Source organism: Phaethon aethereus, assembly GCF_964289735.1.
Source record: "Phaethon aethereus genome assembly, chromosome: 4".
NCBI classification, from domain to species: Eukaryota; Metazoa; Chordata; class Aves; order Phaethontiformes; family Phaethontidae; genus Phaethon; species Phaethon aethereus.
Window position 1 is genome coordinate 67,529,289 of NC_138578.1, and position 24,147 is coordinate 67,553,435.

Below are 24,147 nucleotides of genomic sequence, written 5' to 3' on the forward strand. Positions count from 1 at the left end.
TCCCTAATCCAATGATAGCAGCTACTGGGAGAGCAGAAGAGGAATGAGCTGCAGGTAGTGGCCAGGCTGACGTACTCTCCCACTCTGAGTAGAGGTTTTCCTGTCTTGAGACTGAGGACTGGATAGAGTAGATTGTCTGACTTAGTAAGGCAATTCATAATAGCTAGTGAGAGGTTTCCTGAAACAGAAAAAAACCAGAGAAGTTTGCTAGACTCAGTACTCCTACCAATTGTAGGAACTCAAGGGTGACCTATACAGCTTCTGTTACTTGCTCTTCCCCCTCTGTTACTCTAACATCACTAGTCTGGAGGATTTTCAAGTGATTGTGGTCCTGATTATTTTGAAGATGACCTTTTGGTCATGGTTACATCATGGTATTGCTGTACCTGATGATCTGGTGCTGAGAAGCAAAAGCCAGAGGTTGAGCCATATCTGTGAAGATCAGAATCATTTAATTTGCATAGAAATAACCCAAGAGAATACCCTGAGCAGCAGACCTGAAAAACTTCTAATAATTTTTTCTATATTGTCCAGTGTATCATAGTATTGTCTGTGAAGACTGTGTAGTTAGTAGTCATGGCTTCAGCTAAACAGTGGAAGTAATTCCATGTCTTTTATTAAAACCCCCTTAAAGAGTGGTTTTTCTGTTCCTGATGTCATTCAGTTCTTGTCCAGAATTCTTACCTAAATACCTGTTTTGAGCGATTTGATAGAAATAATGGAAAGTTCTGGCTTGGTTTAAAAAAGCTATTCCTACCTTGCAAGGTACTTTGTCCATCTGTAGGATGCCTATTTGCAAACTTCTTTATCTTGTACCTATTGAACCAAAGTGAATGTCTCTACTGTGTATATATACATACATTCATTTTACTAGGTAGCATTTCATTATGTCTTAAAGCTTTAGAGCAAATGCTCTCACTTTCCTACCAACTGTAGGTGCTCCTTCATTATAATAATAGATAATACTACAAAGCAGGATGATCTACCAAAACCAGGAGCTACTATGTATTTTTAATGAATCTTTTTGACTTATCAGCTCTTTCTGCATCAATTTTTGGGGGTTTTGTGTTGTTTGGTTTGGGGGTTTTTGGTTTGGTTTTTTTTTTTTAAGTGAAATCGCTGAATAAAAGCCTGGTGTGTGGTGGCTTTATCTGGTATTTTGTATGTATATAAAATTTCTTGTATGATTCTCTTTTTACTCTTTACTGAGGATCATCTTCCTATAAAGCTTTCATCTTCGGGGAAGTGTCATATACTTAATGAATACATTTGCTGTGTTGGAGGAACCAACTGTCTTGAATCTGAAATGACTCATCAGTTCTGCTTGCCTTTTAGAGGCCCAAAATGTATCTAATTTTTTGTTTCAGGAGCCTGCATTTTCAGCATTGTGTTCTTTTTTTGTCATTTTTCAACTTACTCATGGCCTTGTGTTGTCAAAGCCATTTCTGAATGATTGTAAATTAAAATTATTTTCATTAAGGTTTCATTATGGAATCTTGTGAGTTTTGGGGTTGTGTTTGTTGGTGTTTGGGATTTTTTTTCCCTAAAAATGAAATTAGCTTCAATTTTTTTTGTATATTGAATAGAGAGATGATTAGCTCTTCATAACTTGATGAGTTGTGAACTGTGAAGTATTTTTTTTGTCCAGTGATCTTTTCTAAACTTCTTTTATCATAGTGCCTATGAATATCAAAGAAGATGGAGAAACTGTTGTGAAAGGGAATGCACAAACACTTAAGAAAGGGAGATGTACTTTGTATGACTGACACAACATAACAGACGGAATCTGTCTGTTGCACAGGACTCGGGGATATTGTGAGCTTAGGTATTTGGGATACTTTCTAGCTGGGTAAGCCAAATAGTCCCTGTAGACTATTTCTGTTATTTTTTTTAATTGGCTTTTCTTTCTGGAATACCACTGCATCAGAAAGGTTGATTAGCCTTCCTTTAACTTTTTTAGGGCTAAGGAAGACTTTGAAAGGAACATGTTCAGGACAAAAGGAGCATCTTTGACAAGTGGCATGTTTATAAATATTTTTTCCGCTTATGCTAACTTATGATGCTACTTTTTCTCTCTTTACCCTTTTTTAATTAATACAAAATAGTTGGGGAAAAACAGTAAAAAATTGTTAAAAATGGTCCAAAACAAATAGCTGGATTTGATTATTACACAAAACTATTTCTTTGCAGTATTGGTATAAAGGAGATTTTATCCTAACAATTTCTCTGACTTCTTATTCGAGTGTGGGTATTTGGACTATTCAGCCCATGCTTCATGTCTGCATCTGAGGCTGTGGGAAAAGATACTCAGTTGATTTATGTTTTAGAAATAATACACAGTAACATGAAAATGACAGTACTGTAAAAAGCGCTAGCATAAGGTTGCTTGTAGAGTTGAATGTTGAACTACATGTCAAAACTCAAAACTCAAAATTGGATTCGCAGAGCTCAGGCACACAAAACAGCCCCAGTTTGAAACAGAGAACCAAGGAAGAAAGGTATGAAATTAAATATATTTAGGGGATTTATCTGTAGTTTAAATGTGATTTTTTTTTTTTTTTTTTTTTTTTACAAAAACTTAAACTAGAAGGAGTATTTCAGGTGCTAATTTGTTTCTTTAATTTTCAATGTTCTTAAATATTGATATTTAAAAAATATGGTTTTCTATTTCAATACTTCATAGACTCAATAGCCAACTATAAATCTTGAATTTAACATTTGCCAGTGACTTAACAGAGCGGACTCCCACCCCAGTTTAGGTCTTTCTATTTCTCTAGTTTCATTATTGCGTATCTGTGGGGGCAGCAGGGGGAATATGTATAAACAAACTGTTAGAACCTTTAATGACATAGGTCTTATGCTTAAACCTCTATATTGGACTTAAGCTCTCTTCCTAGTTACTGGGGTGCTACTTTCTCATCCAGTAACCTGGTCTGGTCTCATAGCCAACCCTGCTCTGAGCAGGCGGTTGGTCTACAGACCTCCTGAGGTCTCTATTGTCCTATGTAAGCCTATGATTTAGTTACGTAGATTTTAACTGCATTATCAGGCTTCTTTGTTTACAGTGTGTAAATATTAATATATGAATAATAATATTATGAAGTGCATTGCTTTGGTTGCCTTGAAAGTAAACAGTGCGACATACATGCGTACATGACTTTTAGGAAAGCAGTCACATGTTTCTGTCTAAGACTTCATTTTTGGAGTTGTATTTTTTATTTCCTCTTAATTTTAAAAAGTTTTGTTACAAATCAAATACATAAAACCATTTGCTGACAGCTGACATTGTTAAAGGAATAAGATGTCAGAAATTTTACAAGATAAAGTAACTGCTTAAAAATTGTGCCATAGGTACAAACATTTGCTAACAAAATTTCTGAGATGATCCTTAAACAACTGTTATCATCACTACTTGTTCTTTGCAGGGGATGGAGTGCTAGATCTCTCTACAAAGAAAAATGCAAGGTTGGAAGAACCAAAATATGATCCATTGTGTTCTGAAAACTCAGTGTCTGGGTAAGCAACGTTTAGGACTCTCTTCAGCTTATGTAAAAGACAATCCAGGTTTCTCTTCTCTAAAGTCAGGTTTTATGTTCATAACATATTTGTATATACTGACACACACATGTGGTTCCTACTTTGCTTTCAGAATAATTTTTGTCACTCATAAGTGTGTGTCTATGTATATATCATATGTTTCATTTGTCTTTTTTTCCTTTTTTTCTGTTTAAAGAAAAGTTATCAGAACAATCACCAAACTTTAGTTCATGTTACTAAAAATGAACTGAAAACTGATTACATAACACACTAAAAGTTACAGGATAGTAGAAGAAGAAAATGTAAATATATTCTTTCAGAATTCTTTTATTTAGGAAACTTCAATTTTGGACAAAAATGACCATGTTAATATTTAGATTTAAAATATTCTTCAACTAACATGAACAAGTTAAATGACTATTATCTATAATAATCCTTAATAAGAGAGAGAGAGCAAGCGCGTGTGAGAGAGAGAGCTCTTAATCATCATGCTTATACTTACATCATGGTTCTGACTATGGTGTGTGGTGGCAAATGGTTAAATTTTTTTATTCAGCAAGAAAAACGTTATTGCATCTGCTGAAAGCTACCACAAAACTAGTGAAACACATTGTTATGTTGGATTTTGTTACGATCTTGGCATCTTCCCATCCACTAGCCATAGCAGGACCCTTTTTGTCACCTGTACGTCTTACCAAGTAATGTATTACAAATAGGACTATGATAGCAGTATTTGTTGAATAATGTAAAATTGCATTTTATTAATTTGCTGATATGAAGAAGTTTTAAAATGAATATGACTTTGTAATTAGAGAGTTGTAAATAGTGGCTAGAAGTTTTTAAAACTGTGTTTTATTTTGCCAAAATTGACTTGATTGTTAACTACAGCACTTTATCTTATTGTTGTAGAAAGCCTAGTTTTGTGTAAGTCTGGGATGTTTGTGTGTAGTTATGTACTTATTGCTGCAGATTTTCTTATGAGGGGGTTGACTCTTTTATTACTTGTTTAGCGGTAACGTCACGTTTCTACTAACAAAAACTCCTTCAGGATTTGGGTATTTAATGGAACGTTAATTGTATAATTAAAATTATAAGTGTTGCTCTGCAAGCATGTGAACAAGGGAATATAGCAAGCACATGAGAATATTATCAAATACTGAGCTAGGATATAAAGTTCTTGGAAGGGCTGCTATAGAAGCCACCGTATGATTTTTGATGCACTGTCCTACCAGAACTGTAACATTTTGCTAGGATAATCATTTAACTACCACATCTCAAAGGCTTAAAAGTATCAGAAGCAGTGATGTTACCGAAGCAAGGAGTATAATAAAGGAGTGGACCCTTCCCTTCCATAGCTGTGTGAGAGTCTCTCATACATCAGTTTACCATCGTTTCATTCCATCCATCCAGGAGACTACACAGACACAGAGAGGACTATGTGGAAAGAAGTGCTGAGTTTGCAGATGGTTTGCTCTCAAAAGCTTTGAAAGACATTCAGTCTGGAGCACTGGACATAAATAAAGCAGGCATACTTTATGGCATACCTCAAAAAACTTTACTTCTCCACTTAGAAGCCTTACCAGCAGGAAAGCCTGCACCTTTTAAAAACAAAACTCGAGATTTCAATGATAGTTATTCATTTAAAGACAGTAAAGAAACTTGTGCAGTCCTACAAAAGGTAGCCTTGTGGGCAAGAGCTCAAGCAGAGCGCACAGAAAAAAGTAAACTCAGTCTACTTGAAACCTCAGAATTAAAATTCCCAACAGCTTCCAGTTACCTCCACCAGTTAACTCTACAGAGAATGGTCACTCAATTTAAAGAAAAAAGTGAAAATCTACAATATGAAACTTCAAGTCCTACTGTACAATTAAAAATTCCTCAGCTAAGAATAAGTTCTGTGTCCAAAACACAGTCTGATACTGCTGGTCTTCTGGATGTTATGTACCACGTTTCTAAAACCTCCTCAGTCTTAGAAGGATCAGCTCTTCAAAAATTGAAAAATATACTCCCTAAACAGAACAAAATTGAATGTTCTGGACCTGTAACTCACTCAAGTGTTGACTCCTACTTTCTGCATGGGGACCTCTCTCCTTTGTGTCTTAATGCTAAGAATGGGACAGTAGATGGAACCTCAGAAAATACAGAAGATAGTTTGGATCGTAAAGATAATAAGCAACCAAGAAAAAAACGTGGCCGCTATCGGCAGTATGATCATGAAATAATGGAAGAAGCAATTGCCATGGTAATGAGTGGGAAAATGAGTGTTTCCAAAGCACAAGGAATTTATGGGGTACCTCACAGCACTTTAGAATATAAAGTAAAAGAAAGATCTGGAACACTGAAGACTCCGCCGAAGAAGAAACTCCGATTACCAGATACTGGCTTATTTAATATGACAGATTCAGGGACTGGCAGCTGCAAAAATAGTGGCAAGCCTGTGTAGAGTAATTGTTAGCGAATTGTTTTGTGTGTGTGTATATATGTCTGTATACACACACTGTGTGAGAAATACATATGCTCACTCTGACAGAAGACAAGAAATTATACAGTTCAAAAACCACACACATGCCTTTTGAAAAATAGTTTTATTCAGGGTTTTCACTGTGGACAGAATTATAGAGTTGCTCACTTAATTCTGGTAGTGTGTATTTAATATAATCCTTGTATAAATAGGTGAAAAGATTCAGGTTTTATTTAGTAGTCAATAGCATAAAGATGTTTTGGGAAAACAAGTATTTGTCATGTGAAGCATAATTTTTAATTGGTGAAGAACCACTCCACCCATTCAATAATCCATCTTATTACGGAAATACATGACCAAGGCTTAGCAGACTTTTATACTTCACAGAATACTTGCAATAAATTGTAAGTAACTCAGATTATACAAATCAAGGGATTTTTTTAAAAAGCTAGTTCCTTACAAGGAAGTGGATTTGTGAAGTATTAGTAGGATATAGTACATTCTGTGAAAGAAAAAAAAGTTCATCGTTACTTAAATATCCAATACAAGTAAGAAAAACATTTCATTACTAAAAATGTGTGTTTAGCAGGCATAAACTGCATTTTTTATCATTTTAAGAAAATTTTGTTGTTGGTTTAGAAAGAAATTGGTGTTTACAAAGTGTACACTTATGAAACATGAGAAATTACTGTAGTTATAGAATTATTAAATATGAAATAAGATGGAATACTAAGAGCATAAAATAATTTAGACTTTGACATAATTTTCCTTTTTAGTTTGACAAATAAGGTAACTTGTAAGGCTTAAAAAGAAAGTTGGAATGCAACTTCGAGCATGTTCATAATGTGCACAGAATGAGCTTGAGAATGATTTGGGTTTGTTTCGTTTTTTTGTTTAAACGTGCTGGTTAGTTGATGTTATGACTACTTAAAAATTATTTAAGGATTGTGTCACACTCCTATTGAAAAACCTCACTGTAACTGTAATGTATTTGCTGCTGTGACATTTCAAAACATTTTCAGTTTATCAAGATGAATACCAAGTTACATTATCATTTTGCTAATAACCAAATTTGCAGTTCAGGGTCTTGATAGAAATACAAATATTAAACAGTGAAGCTGTTTTGAACTTTCAGTAATATAAATTCTTTATAAATTTGGTAGTTAGACATTAGGCAGTTCACTTTAAATATGTAACTTTTAACAGAAGTTAAGGGAGACCAATTACCTTCATATTGCAGTTTTTACATGAATTTCAAAATATTCACATTGGACTTGATATCATACTTAATTTTTTTGGTAATAACACAAGGTATCTATCTACATACTCAGAATGGGGGCTTGCTTCATACATTTGATACTAAGCATAAATGCCCTTTTCCTCTCAAAATGTCGTTTTTTTCTCTATGCATCTAATTTGGCATAGGAAGACTTTTCTCCAACTTTTACATTTGGTGCACATGCATACTTCCACCACCACCACCACTTAAGTATGTATGTGTATAGATTAATTATATAAAAGAAACGGCACATTAGATACATATGGGCCACATCAGGTAATTTGATTTATAGATAAATTTGCCAGTGTACTGCAACGTTGATGGCAAAATCTAACCCATATTTATTAACACTACTAAAAAATAACAACTTCCATTTTAAAACAGAATAATCATTTGAAACTGCACAACCAGTGTCTCAGTTCTTTGGTCTCTCAGATCTATACTGAATCTTCTTCAGTGATTAAGGTTTACTTGCATATTACAGAATGAATCCTTTTTTTAAGCAAAACTACCTGATAACAAGGAGGTCACAAAACAGCAGATGTCAGGGTCATCTTTCATTTTAAAAAATTAAGCCATATTTTGTGAGGGCCAGAAGGATTAATTTGTGAATATATCCCCACTGAAAAGTGAAGTTGAAAAAACCTTAAACATTTCAAGATCTGTCTTTATACAGTTTTACTTGCAAAAGTTTTGGGCTTCAATACATTGCCTAATATTTGTACCATGCTGATGTTTTCTACTCTTCAGACAATGTTATAAATTTGAGTCAGAAGTTTATATTGAAGGCAAGTTACAGTACTCTTTTTGTATCATTTAAAAGATGACCTGACCAAAAAAATTTAACAGGATTCATAAAATCAGGGATCATTTTACTATTGACTTAACAGTACTCAGTAGTTTTGTATGTAATATTATACTTAATTTTCAACATTTTAGTACTTGTATTTATTTTTTGGTCAGAAATAGTATATTAAAATATTTTTTGATAGTTTATAGATGATACTCAACCTGTAAGTGTTTAAAGGAACAGACTTATTTGTTTCTAATTATTAGGCTAACCTTTGATTACACAACTAAGGAAAGGCAGGGAAATGTGTAGATTCTCCTTCCCCAACCCCTATGTATTCCATTAAATGTCATTTAAATTACACATTTTGAACTGTTTTATAAATTCAGTTACCAGTCACTACTTAGTAATTGACAATTTCTGAAAATTCCTGTTTCAGCAGAATTTTAAATGAAGGTGAAAGCAAGCCCTACATGCTTTCTACTTATTTGAATGTTTCTCAAGTATTTTATATTAAAAAACAGTGCCTCTGTTTTTAGAACTACTGCTCAGTAAAGCTGTTTAAACCATTTCTGGTAGCTAATGACAATTTTATATTAAATTGTATATTAACTTTAGTGAGACTGATTTTTTTAGTTGTTTACAGTACAAATACTTGTATTTGTTTTTTAATTGCAGTATTTCCATTGTCGCAGTAATTTAGTAAAACTCTGTGGCTGCCTTGATTTTTGACAGATTTTTGTTAACAACTGATTTTTAGGCGATTAGTTATATTTATGCATAAATCAATTGCACTATAATTCATGAATTATTTATTACAATATTTTCTAATGAATTCCATGTATTTGTCTTGTGTTGTAAATGTACTGTAATTCTGTTTCTTCTTTGTGTTGTTATATTCCTAAATCTGATTGTATGAATTTAATTGTTTAGTTAACGTGTTTCTACGTTGTAATTTGTAGTAAAGCACTTCAATGCTTTTGCACATAATTTTACAACACTGATGTGTGATTGATTTGCTCATTCAGTAAAAAAAAAGAAAGAAACAAAAACCTGTACACTGACTCATTTGACTTACTCCTGAGGCACAAGTTTATTAGCAGTGGCATAAGATCAAGAACTGTACAATTTAAGCATGTGACTAATTTACTGAGAATTTTATATATCAGAAGTAGTAGCTTTAAGGAAGGATGATTTCTCAGAATTGATGCATTACCCATAAATGAGAAGAAGTTCAGAAAACTAATTTTATAACAGTTAAATCCTTTAGTCTGCAGCCAAAAAAAATCTATTATATATTACGGATAATATATAGCTTTTTATTTGAGGAATTTATTTACTTAGTAACTGAGTCAGAAAACAAACATTTCTGTAAGACAAATTTATAGTTCTATAATAGTTCTATGCTGTTCATATGAGTACTTGAAAGTATGTTCTGTTTCCAGTTTTGTTCCTGTTGCCAGTCTGCAGAGAAGCTGCTAGGTTGATTTGTCTTGTCTGTGTCCGAGATGACAGAGGATAGAACATTGGGGAAGGAAATCTTTTGGGAGTTGTCAGCTAGAGCTCTTTCCTGATAGTTTTTCAGATTTGTGGGGGAGGCAAAGGTTTACTTTTTAATACATAAAATAATACACTGAAAGGCTAGTACTTAACCTTATCACATCTCTGCCTTTGTGCCCAATTTGGACTCCACTCAATCCCCACTCCCTGGTATTAACTGCCCCTGCCCTCCAGCAGGGAAATAATGTCATTCCAGGCTTAACTTTTGTCTTCAGAGATACTGGGCACAAAAGGTACTGGGGGAGCAGCGTGTACTGATCCTTTCATCTCTCAACCCCTCCATTTTCTACCCACTCTCTCTAGCCATCTTTTTGTGTGTGACTTGTAGGAAGTGTAAGACTGTTCTGGGAAGGAAGTATGCAACTGTGAAAGTCGTAGCTCTTCCTTCTAGGAAATTATTGTTTAAGCCTTTTGTCTTGTCTGACCGAGTAAGGGGTCAGTGTGTTTTCACAAATTTGGCAGATGATTTGGAGTGTGGTACTATAGCATAGATGAAGTTAAGTTGTCTCTCAGCTTTAGAAACTAACACACGCTAAGGGAAAGCAGATTATAGACTTCACACATGGGTAGATAACCAGGAAAGAAACCATACTAGAGGAATGTCCAGTATGTCTGTGATAACCAGGATATTACTTTATACAGCAGGTTGAGCTCCACAATAGCAGATTCAAAGCAGTTTTCAGGCCTTTGGAAATTTTGATTACTGACTTTGAGAAGGCTTTAGGGCTCTGGAAGTTTCTTCCACCAGTGAGCATATTTTAAATAGCAGTTAATGGATACAGGCTCTCTACAATTAAAGCTCTCCAGTGAAACTGCATTAGACATACCTTGCAAGTCTAGACAGACAGAAAGATACATATCTAGAGATTCAGTCTAAAAAGACTGTATTATAGCCATAATTTTAGCAAATTAGTACTTAATAAATTTACTGTAATTTACAAACAAAATACTGAAGACCTAGTGCCATTTTTTTTTTCTATCTAGCCTTTCAAAACGTTATTTAAGTCACAGTGGTGGGGAGGGCAATTAGTTTTTATCTGTAGTTGTCTTACTAGGATAACCTTTGTTTTCACAAGTGTGGTGATACATTTCAACACCTCGTGACTCCTGAGTTTGTTGGACTGAGTAACCCTTAGACTCTTCTCAGTGTAGTGGTGTTTCAAAACCAGTTAAATCCTGGCAATGACATGCCCTTGAATAATACTGTGTTTACTTTAGATTGCAAGTACAAAGAGGGCTTTTTTCTTTTTAAGACTTCATTATTTCAGTTCAAACATAATGGCAATTTCAACTAGTACCATGACAATTATTTTAAGCTTTTATGAGTTAGTATCATCTAGATGCTTGATTTTGAATATATACCATTTCATACTAAATATTACAGGAGAAGGAAAAACATGAGGAATTATTAAGCGTAGTTGGCTGTTTTTAAGCTCTAAACTTTAAAATCTGTGTGGGACAATAAAAATACAAATTTGTATGTATAACTTCCAAAAAGAAACCTGAAGTTAAAAGTTGTTATTGATGCTAATAACATTGGGTATGAGCTAATTAAAGAATAGGTAACTTTATATAACTATAGCACATTAATTTGTAAATATGTTTGTTCCTTGATCAATACAGTTGTAAACCAAATCAAAATGAAATTTTTCCAAAGGACAAGCTTAAATGCAAAAAAATTACAGGAGATAACAGTAGGGCAAAAAGTTAGTGTCATGTTCAGAGTTTGGTGATATGTTTAAACAATACATACTTTTCTAAAACAGAATTCTTCTAACATTTTCTGCTTGTGCGATTGGTTTCAGTAAAACATTTGAATTAGGTTATTAACTATCTGTTGATAGTTGCTATCCAGCATAAGGATTTTGTATTTAATTGAAGAAATAACTCTATTAATTTCTACCATGGAAATTTTTCAGCTTTTCAATATAAATGATTGATTAGGTAAGTAGTGACATTAGTTTTAATAATTTATAAGAAAGTAATTAAATAGTTAAGGGAGCATTTTGTAAGTGACTTTATTTTGAGTTAATATTTTTGAGAACAATTGCTCGGAAGTCTTACGTAGATATAGGCCTACCCTGTATTTGAGATTTAAAGGGTATTAACCTTTATCACAGAAATTATTTATTCCAGTGGTGATTATCTCTGTTCAATGAAGAAATATCTCTGTGTGCGTGTGTGTATGTGTATGTAATATATTGCAATGAAGAGCCTGTGATGCACCACTGAAATTTATGTAAAAACTAGAAGGGAAACTTTTCTCTGCAAAGAACAGTAACAGTAGCAAGTGGCTATTTTTCCCATTTTCTGTTAGCCTATTAGGTGTTCTTTAAAATAGATAAATAAAAATGTCTGTAAAAGGATCTTTAAGAGTAACCTGAAGAGCATTCAATACATTTTGGTATATGGCTATCTTAGGGTGGGATTCAGGAGAGATGGATCCATTCTTGCCTCTGCCACAACCTTGAGTTGTGACCTTAGGCAAGGCACTTACCCTTTGTGCCTCCATTTGTGAAATGGGAGTAATACTAAGCTCCTCAGATTCATGGTGAGGATCAGAAAGTTAACGTTATTGTAATTGCTTTTAGATAGCAGAAGCTATTTTTTCAAGCTATTCTTTTTGTCCTGTAATTTCTTCCTGATTATTCTTATAGTGGGACTATCACTGCTGTAGATAAGATGCACATCATTGCTACTGACACTTGCAAGTATGATTGAATAGTGCAAATAGAACAGAACTGTCTTGCAAACTTCAGGTTTTTAGGCTTGAGTTTAACCATTGTAACAAACATTAGATATGGTGGTTTACTGTAATTTATATTTTGTTTTGATTTGTTTCCATTTTCAGTTCAAGCTCAACAGCTGATGCAAATTCAGAGGAAACAGCTAATTTGGAAAAAGGAAAATCAACATTAAACAAAGTTTTGGAGTCTTTTTGTTCATATCACTGGCAACAGACTTTGGCTATGTTAAAATTTTTAATACAAGATGAAAATGTTCCTATAGTTTGCAGTTGCAAGCAAACACATTTGGTCCACACTGAAACTCCCAGTTCTCTTACCGAAGAGGATGTTCACATTTCATTTTGCAATTGCAATGGACATATGCTGACAAAAAGGTGCTGTTTACAAAATCAAAGGCCAAACGCTTGTTTACCACCTCTGTCTCTTTGTATTAAAGATTTCCATTCTTTGTCATGCCAAGCTGTAGCAATTGGATGTATTAAGACAATGGTGAACAAAGCATGTAGTTCTCATAAGTATTGTGCTGAACAATCGCAAAATTTTAACAGGCATTCTGTGAAAGCAGCAGCATGTACATATTCAACTAAGGATTGCAATCTCTTGAACAGCATTAAAAATTCAAATAGATCTCGCAGCCCATCACCACCTCCACTATCACCTGTACAGAGTAAAGAATTTGAATCATCGGAAGGATCGGTTACAGATTTTCCAACTTTAGACAATAATAACCTTGAAATATCCATCAACCAGCCTCCATCCCTCTTGCCAGCTGAAGGAAGCAAAGGAGAATTTGAATATGAAGGTAAAACACGCAGAAGAAGAGAGGCAGAATGTTCAGATGAAATATTGCTATCAACAGACCAAGAAAACAACAACTATTATATAAATTCTGAGAAGGCTGAACATTCTGCCATTTTTCAAGATTTAATGGACCGTATTAATGAGAAGTTAAAATCAATAGACACTACAGATATAGCAACAAATCTGGTAAAACTTAATAGCAGTGACAGGGCACCAGAAAATGATGTCAAATTAGGAGACTTCATAACCTCTCTTTTGCATAATGCTAAAGCAAGTGATTACAGCTTTATGGAATTACTTCGACAACATGATAAACAAATGGAAAATAAAATTATCCAAACAAGATTCCGCAAGCGTCAGGAAACTTTATTTGCAATGTATAATTCTCCTGATTCACCATTCATTCGACGACAGTCTTTGCAAATCAAGAGGGAGCTTGCAAGCCTTGATGAAACTCTTGCAAGAAAAAAGTCAATTTCTGAGAGAAATGCAAAGAAATCTATAAAAAATTTTGATAAAATATATCCAAACAAAAGACATGCTTTTACTGCGCTAGAAGATGAGGCTTTGCAAAACCTTGAAAGTAATCCGTGCACAAATTGCCAAACCAAGCCAATGTGCTTTCCAATACACCAAACAGAGTCTTTCAAACTACCTCTTAATAATTTTCAAACCAGCTCCAGCTTTCTAGTTCTTTCAGAAAACAGTGCTATTGCAGCCAGCCAGGCGAAACTCCTAAAAACACACAGAGATTGTGCAACCTTAAAAGAGACTGATCAGATTCCTCTAAAGGATGAGAGTAATGGAATCTCAGGCAGAATTAAACGTAACATTGTGCCTCCTGGATGGTACTCTGTGTATGTAACGAACAATATTGTGTTTAGAAAGTCATCTGATGCAAAAAAGTCTTTAGAAAGTTTGGAAAAAATGAAAAGAAAGAATGATCATGCTGAAAGGTGCAGTGACATAAATATAAGCAAAATTGTGAGAGATACAAATCTGCAAGTTGTTGTAGAGCGTTTAGAAGATACAATAAACTTAGCCAGAAAGACTAACAACTCACTGCTGGATAGTTACAAAATAAGCCAAAAATTAAAAGATAATGCTTATGAACAGGTTATGAACCCAGCTGCTAGAAGAGGCTTATCGTTCACTCTGAGTGAAATGGGATGCACAGGACAGAGCTTCCTTCCACATTCACATGTGCCAAGCATCAGTAAAACCAAAACTCTGTGTGCAACAACAAACAAACAAGAAATGGTTATAGATCAAGAAATTAATGACAGCCTTTTGAAATCTCTGACCTTTGATTCATCTGGTTCAACTTCCAGTAATGAGGACTTGCATACCACTTCAGAAGCTGGGGAGATCTCACCTCCCTTAAACTACTCTAGTCCTATTAAACTTATGTTCGTCTCAGAGGTTAATAGTAGTGAAGGAGTCAAATATACTTTGACATCTGCAGCTGCATCTTCTAAAGGAAGCACAGATATTTGTTTGTTTCAGGGGCACGCAAACACTTTGTTAGACAAACAGGCCACGGGAGATCCTTCTCATGCCATCTGTGTCAAGGATTGCAATTACAATGAAAATGATACCAAGGAGGAGTCAAGCTGTGTTTATGCAGAAGCAATTACGAGCTCTTGTCCAGTTGGTCAAACTAACTTAAGTGACTCAAAACAAAATGACGAAGTTGTGGAGAAATCAAGCAGTAGCAGTGAATCGGTTTTAAAAAGAAAACCTGGTAGACCAAAGAAAATAGGTCCTCAAGTTGTAAAGCAGGTTAAGAGACCTATTGGACGGCCTCCAAAACCAAAAACGGACACGACTGAAAGTACAGAGCGTAGACCTGAACTTAGCAGTGATGGTAAAAGTACCAAATCTGATGCAGCAGTAATGGAAGAAGTTAACAGCAACAAAAATATTACTGTGACAGTTGTTTTTGGAAGGTCAAGAAGAACCAAGAGACACGTTTCTGAAGGTAATCTAAATGTAATCGGCATTCTGCCCACACAACACATTGATTCTAATTTTGCCAATGACCACAGCAAAGCGAGGCACAATGCAGAAACTGAAAATGCTTTGACTGAAATGGTAAAAGCCTTACAGAATTCTTCTACTGAAAATGAGGTCTCTGGTTATGACTATGTCAGACCTATCAAGAGTAACCTAGCATCACCGCATCCTTGCAGCAATATTATACATCCTATTAAGAAACCGTTAACCACCATTCGAAAACCTGGTAGGCCAGCAAAAGTGAAAATCTCCGGCATATCAGTGACTGTTAATAGAGTTTCACCTCAGGAAAGGAAAGTGAGTATTAGCAAGTGCTTGCCTCCTTTACAACAGCAGAATGTGTTAGAAAAAAACATACCACAGGAGAGAAGAAATCAACTGTGCAGTAACATGGGTCAAGTAAAGAGCATGCAGAAAGATTCTAGAGAGGATGGCTCAAACAATGGTATTACAGCAGTGTCGAGAAAACATGAAATGCCATCAAGACATTCTGCTAGAGACAGAAAACCCTCAGTGCATTTTTTACATTCATTAGCATCTCCTAGTGCATTTACTTGTAGAAGTGCCTTACTACATAAATCTTACAAACTCCACTTGAAAAAAGCTAAAGATCGAAAGGAAAAACATAGGCAATCAAATCGGAGCACAGCATCCAAAGATACCTCAGAACTGAGAAATTCAGGAAATGCAAAAAAGGATCTTGAGGATGGTGAATTTGGGCCCATTAATGAAATATCATCAGATCCCATTTTTTCATCAAATCCCTCTCTCAGGTGGTGGGCTACTTCCACTTCAAGTGACACTTTGTTGGAAGAACTAAATAATAGATTTGAACAGGTAACTAATACCTGGTTGCGAGTGGGGGGAAATGAGTTTGATAAATGTGTATGTGAAAAAAGGGATCCCGTTGAACAAGACTGTAGTACTGAAATGTCAAACCCTTTAGACTCCTGCCTTGTAGAACTTGAAACGTCACCTATAAAAATGCTTTTTCAGAAAAGGTGTAATATGAATGAACTCTGCACCTGGTTTATGCAAACTACAGAAACACAGTCTCTCTCTCTAGTGAGAAAGGCAAATGCTCGCAATCCTTTAGAAGTAGTTAGTACTAGAGAGATAAAGATGGAAACTAAACAATCTGATCTTAGTACTTGCCCTTTCAGAAAGCACTTTAAAAAGTTTGCACTATCCTCTCCTTCAAAACCAGCAAGGAAATTACAAATATTACATAACATAGTGAGGTCTCCAGTCTTAAGCATGAAAAGTAATTTCACGTTAGCCAGATTAAAAAGAAATGAATTTAAGAAGTTACAGCATGATAGGTGGGGACAGTCGAAAAAGCTGTATAATCAGGCTCCCGGAGGCTGGAGATCAAAAAAGAAAAATTTACAGGTTTTTTGCCAAAGTCAGTTGTTTAAATGTACAAGTGGGGAAACCAGTGATGAAATGCCCAAGCTCCAGGAAAAAAATACAGTAGAAATCCAGCCCACTCAGACTTCGGTAGAATCTCAGAGTAGCCTCTTGCCAACTGAAAATGAAGCCAGAGATGCATTTGTTCGACAGATGATGGGATCTTCTGACTTTAACCCACATCCTGGTTTAGCAACTGTACTTAAGTCACATGCAGAGACAAATGGAACAATTTGTTGCCAACAAAACGTTAGAAAAGAACAAAGCCAAGATAAACTGTTTCAAAATACTTGGAAATCCAAAACCTTTAAAGATTGTAGAATATTTCTGAGAAAAATCAACCATATTGAGCAGCACAATTCATTTAAGTTAAATAATGTCATTTATTCTCCTGAAACTGTTGAAAGTAAAAACAATCAGGCCTATGTGGAAGAAAAGAGACATCCTCTTTTAAGGTCCCATTCTACTAAGCAAAATACATTAAAGAAACAAGAAAATGAAATGGAAACATCTAAAGGATCTAATTCTCCTAAAGTGACTGAAAGGCTGGATGACCAGTTTTACAGCAGAAAATTAAGTAATGGTGTAAACCATGATGATAATCCTGCTGGTAGTTCTGAAGTTCTGATCAGAATAAACAAAAGAAAAAGTCCACAATGGGAGACCACTGATACAAATGTAAGAAAAAGGCATAAGAGACAATCATGCAGTGGTGGACAAATGACAACTTATTACCCAAAGTACCAAGTAGGTAAGTTCCTGTTCCCCCCTTCATCTTAAAGTTGCAATCTTAAAGAATTGGAGAAGTCAAACAACTAAGCACTTTGGATTTCTTTTTTTTTTTTTTTTTTTAATTGCATGGTATTCATTTTTATTTCAGAGAAGTCATTAAATTAAACATTGTATAGCATCAGAATAACGCAAGAAATGCAATTTTAAAATGTGTATAGTATTTTGTACAAATCTTTCAGCCACAAGAGGTGTGTTGCATTCTGTTATGGCTATAATACACCAAGAGAAAAAGAGCTAAACTAATATAGTTCAGACAGACAACAAAAACAAATTCTGACATATCTGAAGTCAGTCACAACTGGCTGTTGATTTCAAAAGGAACAGAATTTCATTCCACTGTGTAGTTTCTCTTATTGTGAGGAAGGATAAATTAAAAAATAAAGCAGAAATTCAGTGTATTAACATAAAGTTATTTAAAAAAATTGTAATTGAATTATTTCTAATGGTTTTATAATTGTATAGTAAAAAATGGTACTATGTACTTCTGAAAATTATTCATTCAGAGATCCATTTTAGTATCCATTGAATGCCAAATGGAATCTGACTCTAAAGGGTTTGCGCATTAGAATCCTTACAGAACAATTTAAAATACAAAATTATTCTAGACAAGAACAATATACGGTTACTGTGCTAAGTGTATTGGCTTGGAATCTTTTTAGCCTAGTGTGAAATTAAATCCATTTTTAAAGCTAGATATTCATAATACATTGTAGTACAACTGTGATCTCAGAAAGGCCATTATATTACTTACAAAGAGGGTACACTTGTGAAATTATTTCTTCTGTAGGGTGAAGAGATCTCCTTAAACAGAAGTCTCAACTCATTTCAATAAAATAACTAAGATGTGAAATACCAAGTTAAAAAAAAAACACAAACACAGCAGTTCTGCAATAAGAATTAAATTGCTGTAGAAGTATTCATTTGTAGAAACAACACTGTATTAGTTAATCTGATTATATTGCCTAAAGAATAAAAAAATACTATTCAAAATACCAGAGCAAAATCATATGTCCCCCTTTGTATTCTATATTGTAGAAAATGATCCCTGATAATAATCTGAACAGTTAATTTAGGTTGTAATATAAACACTATTATGGCTCTTGTATACTTTATTTCTCTTGTGCTTTATGTGATATATAAAATTCTTCATATTAAGCTCGTTCAGTGTAACCCTGCTTTTTGAAAGTGCAGCTTTTTTTATCATTAGACTATTATTTTGTATTTTAAATCACTGATTTGGGGCCAAACTCAACATAAAACCTTGACATAAGATTGCTGTAAAAAAGCCAGAACTAGAAAAGGAAAGAGTAATATCTATCTGTCTCTTTTTTGCAAATTAAGAAAGAGCTCTCTCATCTTTTATTTCGTAATTTTGACTGTAGTTGAGAAAAGTTGGCATTTGAATTATATTTATCTTTAAACTTTTTCTTGCTATGGCAATGTAAGACCTATTACTATGATATAGTCTCATGTTAGTTTTAATTTGGACTTGATTTTATTTAACTGATAACTTTCCTCCTTTAGTTATGGATCTCTAGGAAATCTGATAACTATTTTGATATTTTACATTATTTCATTTACAATTTTTGTTATTTTCCCTTTTACTCATAGTTTCTCATATCAATCGTTGTCTTTAGAAAGGATATGACAGAAAGTTCATTGATAAAAGAAATTTTAAAAGGCAAAGAATTACAATTCTGGATTTTGCTCCACAGTTGTAACCCCAAATCTTTTTTAGGGGTACTGTTGCAGTATCAAGGGATTGTCTGATACAGAAAAGGACATCTTCTTTCGGCTTGTTGATTCAACATTGTGTATTGTCTGTACTAGCCAAGGAAATCATTGAAACATTTTTAGTCTAGAGTATAGCTACTGGCTAAAAAGAAGGAACATGATTTCTAGCTATGCATGCGTGTGTTTTTAAACATAATTCCTGCATCTGGAACTTCAATGCACATGAAAATATCATTATTCATTCATATGTTCTTTGGACTGTATTCTTGTTGATGTGGTATCATAAATTATATCATTGTTCTGTTGTCATGCTTGAAATGTTCTTATATACACTTTTATGGTCAATTTTTAAAGTTTTTCTTCAAGTTTTACTGATCTTGGTGTCTTACCGAATGTTCTTGAAAGAGAGAGGTGTTGTGATGCTGTTTTATTGTGAAGCATTGTGGCAGGTAGGCAGAACATTGTTACTGTATTTTCACGTATACTTAATTTTTGTTAGAAAGTGCAAGTGGGAGTAAAGCAATTGAGTTCTTACAGCTCAAGGTAGTACCAAGCAACCAGAACTAGTCATGTACTCATTGCAGCAACAGAAGAGAGTTTTTTCATATCATTTTTTCATACTGCCTGTTTTATTCAAGATAAAGTGGATACATTGGTCCATATGCTGTTGTTACTACTTGACTTCTGAACTTCCGTGTGCTTCAGCAATGCGTTTGATGTGCTGAGGGGCAGTTCCCTTTTACTAAATCTATGTTCCGACCATTTTAATTTCTTTAGCAACACTGAAACGTTATTACTATCTGTGGTGGCAAAGAAAATGATGCAAGCATGTTTTTAGGAAAGCATTTATGTTTCTTTCCATGAGGGTGGTTCATTATGTTTCCTTATAACACTGAAGACCACATTCATGTGCTTTGGACTTGGCCAAGCTAGATCCAAAAAAGGCTTCAGGAGAGCCAAGCTAAGATAAGAGAATCTATTATCCAGCAATAAAATGGGACACAATAAAAGACTCCATTTTAGGAACTTAGGATTTACTGAATATTTTTAAAATCTACTTCAGAGAGTATGGATTTATCACAGATGCAAAGGAGCCTATGGACCTACTACAGTAGCAGGCAGTACTACGTGCTGTGATGACGTGACATACCTGTCTACTTGCCTTTTGTATCAGGGTGGGAGTTCACATAGAAAAGCTTTAAAAAATTAATTCCAATTCACTAGAAAAAGTTAGGCTATTCTTCACCTAAAATGAACTTTCTCATTTTCTCCCTTATAATTTGGCTTTTCTTCAAGTAATCTGGAGTTTTAGAAAAAAAATCTATTGTATTTGTTGGAAGAGACTATGTTCGTTTTCAATTTTAATTTTTCATTATATTTGAATGCTGTTTTTAAATGCTATCTTAATGAGATCAAGAATGCAGTAATTAAAATGAGAATTTGCTAATCTTTGTAATAATTTCAAAGCTGACTACAAGAGTTAGGAGTCTTAACTATGAAAACTTGGTATTTTTATGAGTCTAATTGATCTCTTGATTGTGTATGTAAAATAACATCTATATTATTATGAAAACAGACAAAACTTTTCTTAAACTTGACTTCTGCTGCCATAAATGTTCTAAAAATGGGGGGGAGGGGGTGGATTTTATGAACTTTTTTTACACACTTGCATTATTATGGCATTAATATTCCAGTATAGTTGCTTATTTGTCTTATGGTAGTGCCATCCAGTAGCGATAAGGCTACACAATGTGACTCACTTTTTACTGTGAAAGACGGTCTCACACCAGTGATCAGTTGACAAAAATGATTGTTTTTAGCAAGTCTCTTCAGCTTTCACTCTCATGAAGGAGCACATTCTACACTCCTTGTGTGGAACAAATTTAAATTATTAGGTAAAATGCGAAAGAGACACAGTATAATAGTCATTAAAGCTGTTGATTTTGAGAAATCCGTTTCAAACAGCCATGTCCTAGCTCTTTTCACAAAGGCTTTTCATCAGAAGGTTATTTGGCGTCAGAATAAGTTTCACCTGTGATGCAGAGTTAAGCAGATAGAAATTTTCATAACTATAATTGCCAGACAAGAAGTTACTTTTCACAGCCAGCCATAAAACAAAGTAAGAAAATTAATAGAAAATGTAGGAACAATATTGAAATTAATTACTATTCTCAGTAAGTGAGACATTTCCTGGCCTGTATCAGGAATAGTGTGGCCAGCAGGAGTAGGGAAGTGATCGTGCTGCTGTACTCGGCACTGGTGAGGCCGCACCTTGAATACTATGTTCAGTTTTGGGCCCCTCACTACAAGAAGGATGTTGAGGTGCTGGAGCGTGTCCAGAGAAGGGCAACGAAGCTGGTGAGGGGTCTGGAGCACAAGTCTCATGGGGAGCGGCTGAGGGAACTGGGGTTGTTTAGTCTGGAGAAGAGGAGGCTGAGGGGAGACCTTATCGCTCTCTACAACTACCTGAAAGGGGGTTGTGGCGATGAGGGTGTTGGTCTCTGCTCCCAAATAACTAGTGATAGGACGAGAGGAAATGGCCTCAAGTTGCGCCAGGGGAGGTTTAGATTGGATATTAGGAAAAATTTCTTCACTGAGAGAGTGGTCAGGCATTGGAACAGGCTGCCCAGGGAGGTGGTAGAGCTGCCATCTCTGGAACTGTTCAAAAAACGTGTGGATGTGGCGCTTCAGGACATGGTTTAGGGGACATGGTGGCGCTGGATTAATGGTTGGACTTGATGATCTTAAAGGTCCTTTCCAACCTAGTGATTCTGTGTGATTCTGTGATTTTTAATGCAGAAGTATAAAAGCGGAAGGGAAGACTTGATATATAGTTGACTATATATGTATAATAAATCCTGACGCATTTAACGAACTTAGTGGTCTCTGCCTCATTCCCCTTAATGCAGCAACGGCAGCTCTAATACCACACTCTAATACTCCATCTTGTTTTATGCTCCAGAATTCCACTTGCCAAATGCAGTTATATAATCTTTCCTTCCTTTGTCTTTTTCTCCCATCATGTGATCTAGTGCGAGGTGTATAAATTTTGGGTGCTGTTTTGTTTTAAACTGTGTTCATATACATACTGCCTTGGGATATGCTGTTGCTCATGTTCTTTTTGAGGGTTCTGAGCTAAGCATTTTTACTTTTGCTTATTTGAATAGTAGACCTCTTTCAAAGAACTCAACTCTGAAGTCTTTCATTTCCTTTACCTGCAAGGAAGTTTCTGTAGCTCAGGGTCATGATCATTAAGCCTTTGTATAGGATTTATATACCCAGTTTAATACATAAGTGGTTTGAGGTGGGTTTTTTTGTAATTTTATTCAGTATTGTTTTGTTATCTCTTCTTAATTCTATTTCCTCAAAAACTGGGAAGCTCGTGCTTTCCTGTTTGTCCTCAGTCCTGAGGAAATGGTTGGATTTTTCAGCTTTCTTTAGGGAGCTGATAATACTATATAAGTATAGACAAGCTTCTGTCTTTCTGCTTAAGCCTTTCTCCAGAAGAGAAAATAGTAGTTTTCTCAGGCCTGCCTAGCCCTTTTGAAAATCTGACGAGTACATACTCTTTTAAAAATCCTCTCTTCTGTTAAGAGTTTGCTGCCTTAAAGCGGGGCTTCAACTGATCTTAAATAGAAAAGGATAGACACAGCTTGTGGTGATCTAACTTGTAAATAAAGTATTTATGCAGTCCAGCCATCACAAAGAAGGAGAATTATACTGAAGCAATTCCACATTTTGATGTTGAGCTCTGTGAAAATATTCCTGTTCAAGAAAGATGCTTTAATTTAGAGAGAATTGTGTACTGTGTCTTTATTTGCATTGCTCTACTGTTTGTAAGCTAAAGCTAGTGGTGGCTTTTTTCTTTCACCAAATTTTTGTAAAGTGTCTTGTACTAGAATCTTCAGTTAGTTACATTCCAAAAGTTCCAGAATCGAGGGGAAGATTTACAATGGTGTGAGATGACTGGGCTGTTGTTTGCATGTATTCTTGGGTAGATTTTCCTTCCATAATTCCTCTTTCAACCAACCAAAAGATAGTTGCAATCTGTCCTTTGATTTGACACCTTTAGGTTTTCAAGCCAAATATAATGCCACGTTTACTCACTGTTTATCCTTTTGCTAGCAGTGTCCTTTTGTTTTGCTATAATTACAATGTCTTTAAGGCATAACTCTGTTTAAACAAGATTTGAGACTAATATTTTAAAGTATTTCAGGAGGAAGTCTAAACACTTGTTTGTAGGGCTTTACAGAGTGGTTCTAAATCTTATGAACTTATCTGAAATTTTGTTTCAAATGTGGGTAGACATTTGGTAGCTGTTAGAAATTATATTTCATTTTTTGTCTTCTTTCTTCCTTGTATTAATTTGGTAAGTGGATATTAATTTAATACAAATAAGATTTTTTGCCATATTTTAAGGACAGCATTTTCTTATCATAAGGCTTTTTCTCTCTGGTGTGTCCTATGGTCAACGTAAAAAAGACAGACTCTCCCTTTAAAATGGCCTTGAATCTTGTGTGTTCCCGAACATACTGAGTGTTTCTGAAAGCTGCTGACAGCCTTCAGATTCTAATTAAGCCAAATATTTTTACAACTAATTAGATGGATATATCTGAATGGAAATTGTTTTATATGGGAAGTCCAAGATTTTAAGAGCAGCATTTTGCATTCTGTCATGCTTTAGCCCCAGCCGGCAACTAAGCCCCGCGCAGCCACTCACTCACTCCCCCCACGGTGGGACGGGGGAGAGAATCGGAAGAGTGAAAGTGAGAAAACTCATGGTTTGAGATAAAAACAGTTTAATAGGTAAAGCAAAAGCCGCGCACCCAGGCAAAGCAAAACAAGGAATCCATTCACCGCTCCGCATGGGCAGGCAGGCGTTCAGCCATCTCCAGGGAAGCAGGGCTGCACCACGCGTAATTGTTTCTTGGGAAGACAAATGCCATCACTCTGAATGTCCCTCCACCCCTTCCTTCTTCGTCACAGCTTTATATACTGAGCATGACGTTGTATGGTATGG

General features: G+C 35.0%; 1 protein-coding gene across 3 annotated transcripts in view; it reads left to right on the top strand.

Annotated features, from left to right (window-relative positions):
* The window catches only part of LCORL (ligand dependent nuclear receptor corepressor like), a gene marked incomplete at both ends in the record, with an annotated part of 86,106 nt that overhangs the window by 51,794 nt on the left and 10,165 nt on the right, over nucleotides 1-24,147 (top strand). The window contains 2 exons of one of the 3 annotated variants that reach the window (XM_081998714.1): nucleotides 3,426-3,516; nucleotides 4,948-5,980. In XM_081998714.1, coding sequence (XP_081854840.1) covers nucleotides 3,426-3,516; nucleotides 4,948-5,980 — 1,124 coding nt within the window. Of the gene's footprint in view, nucleotides 1-3,425; nucleotides 3,517-4,947; nucleotides 5,981-24,147 lie in introns of those variants that run through there. The other 2 variants (XM_081998715.1, XM_081998716.1) reach the window with 2 other exon arrangements.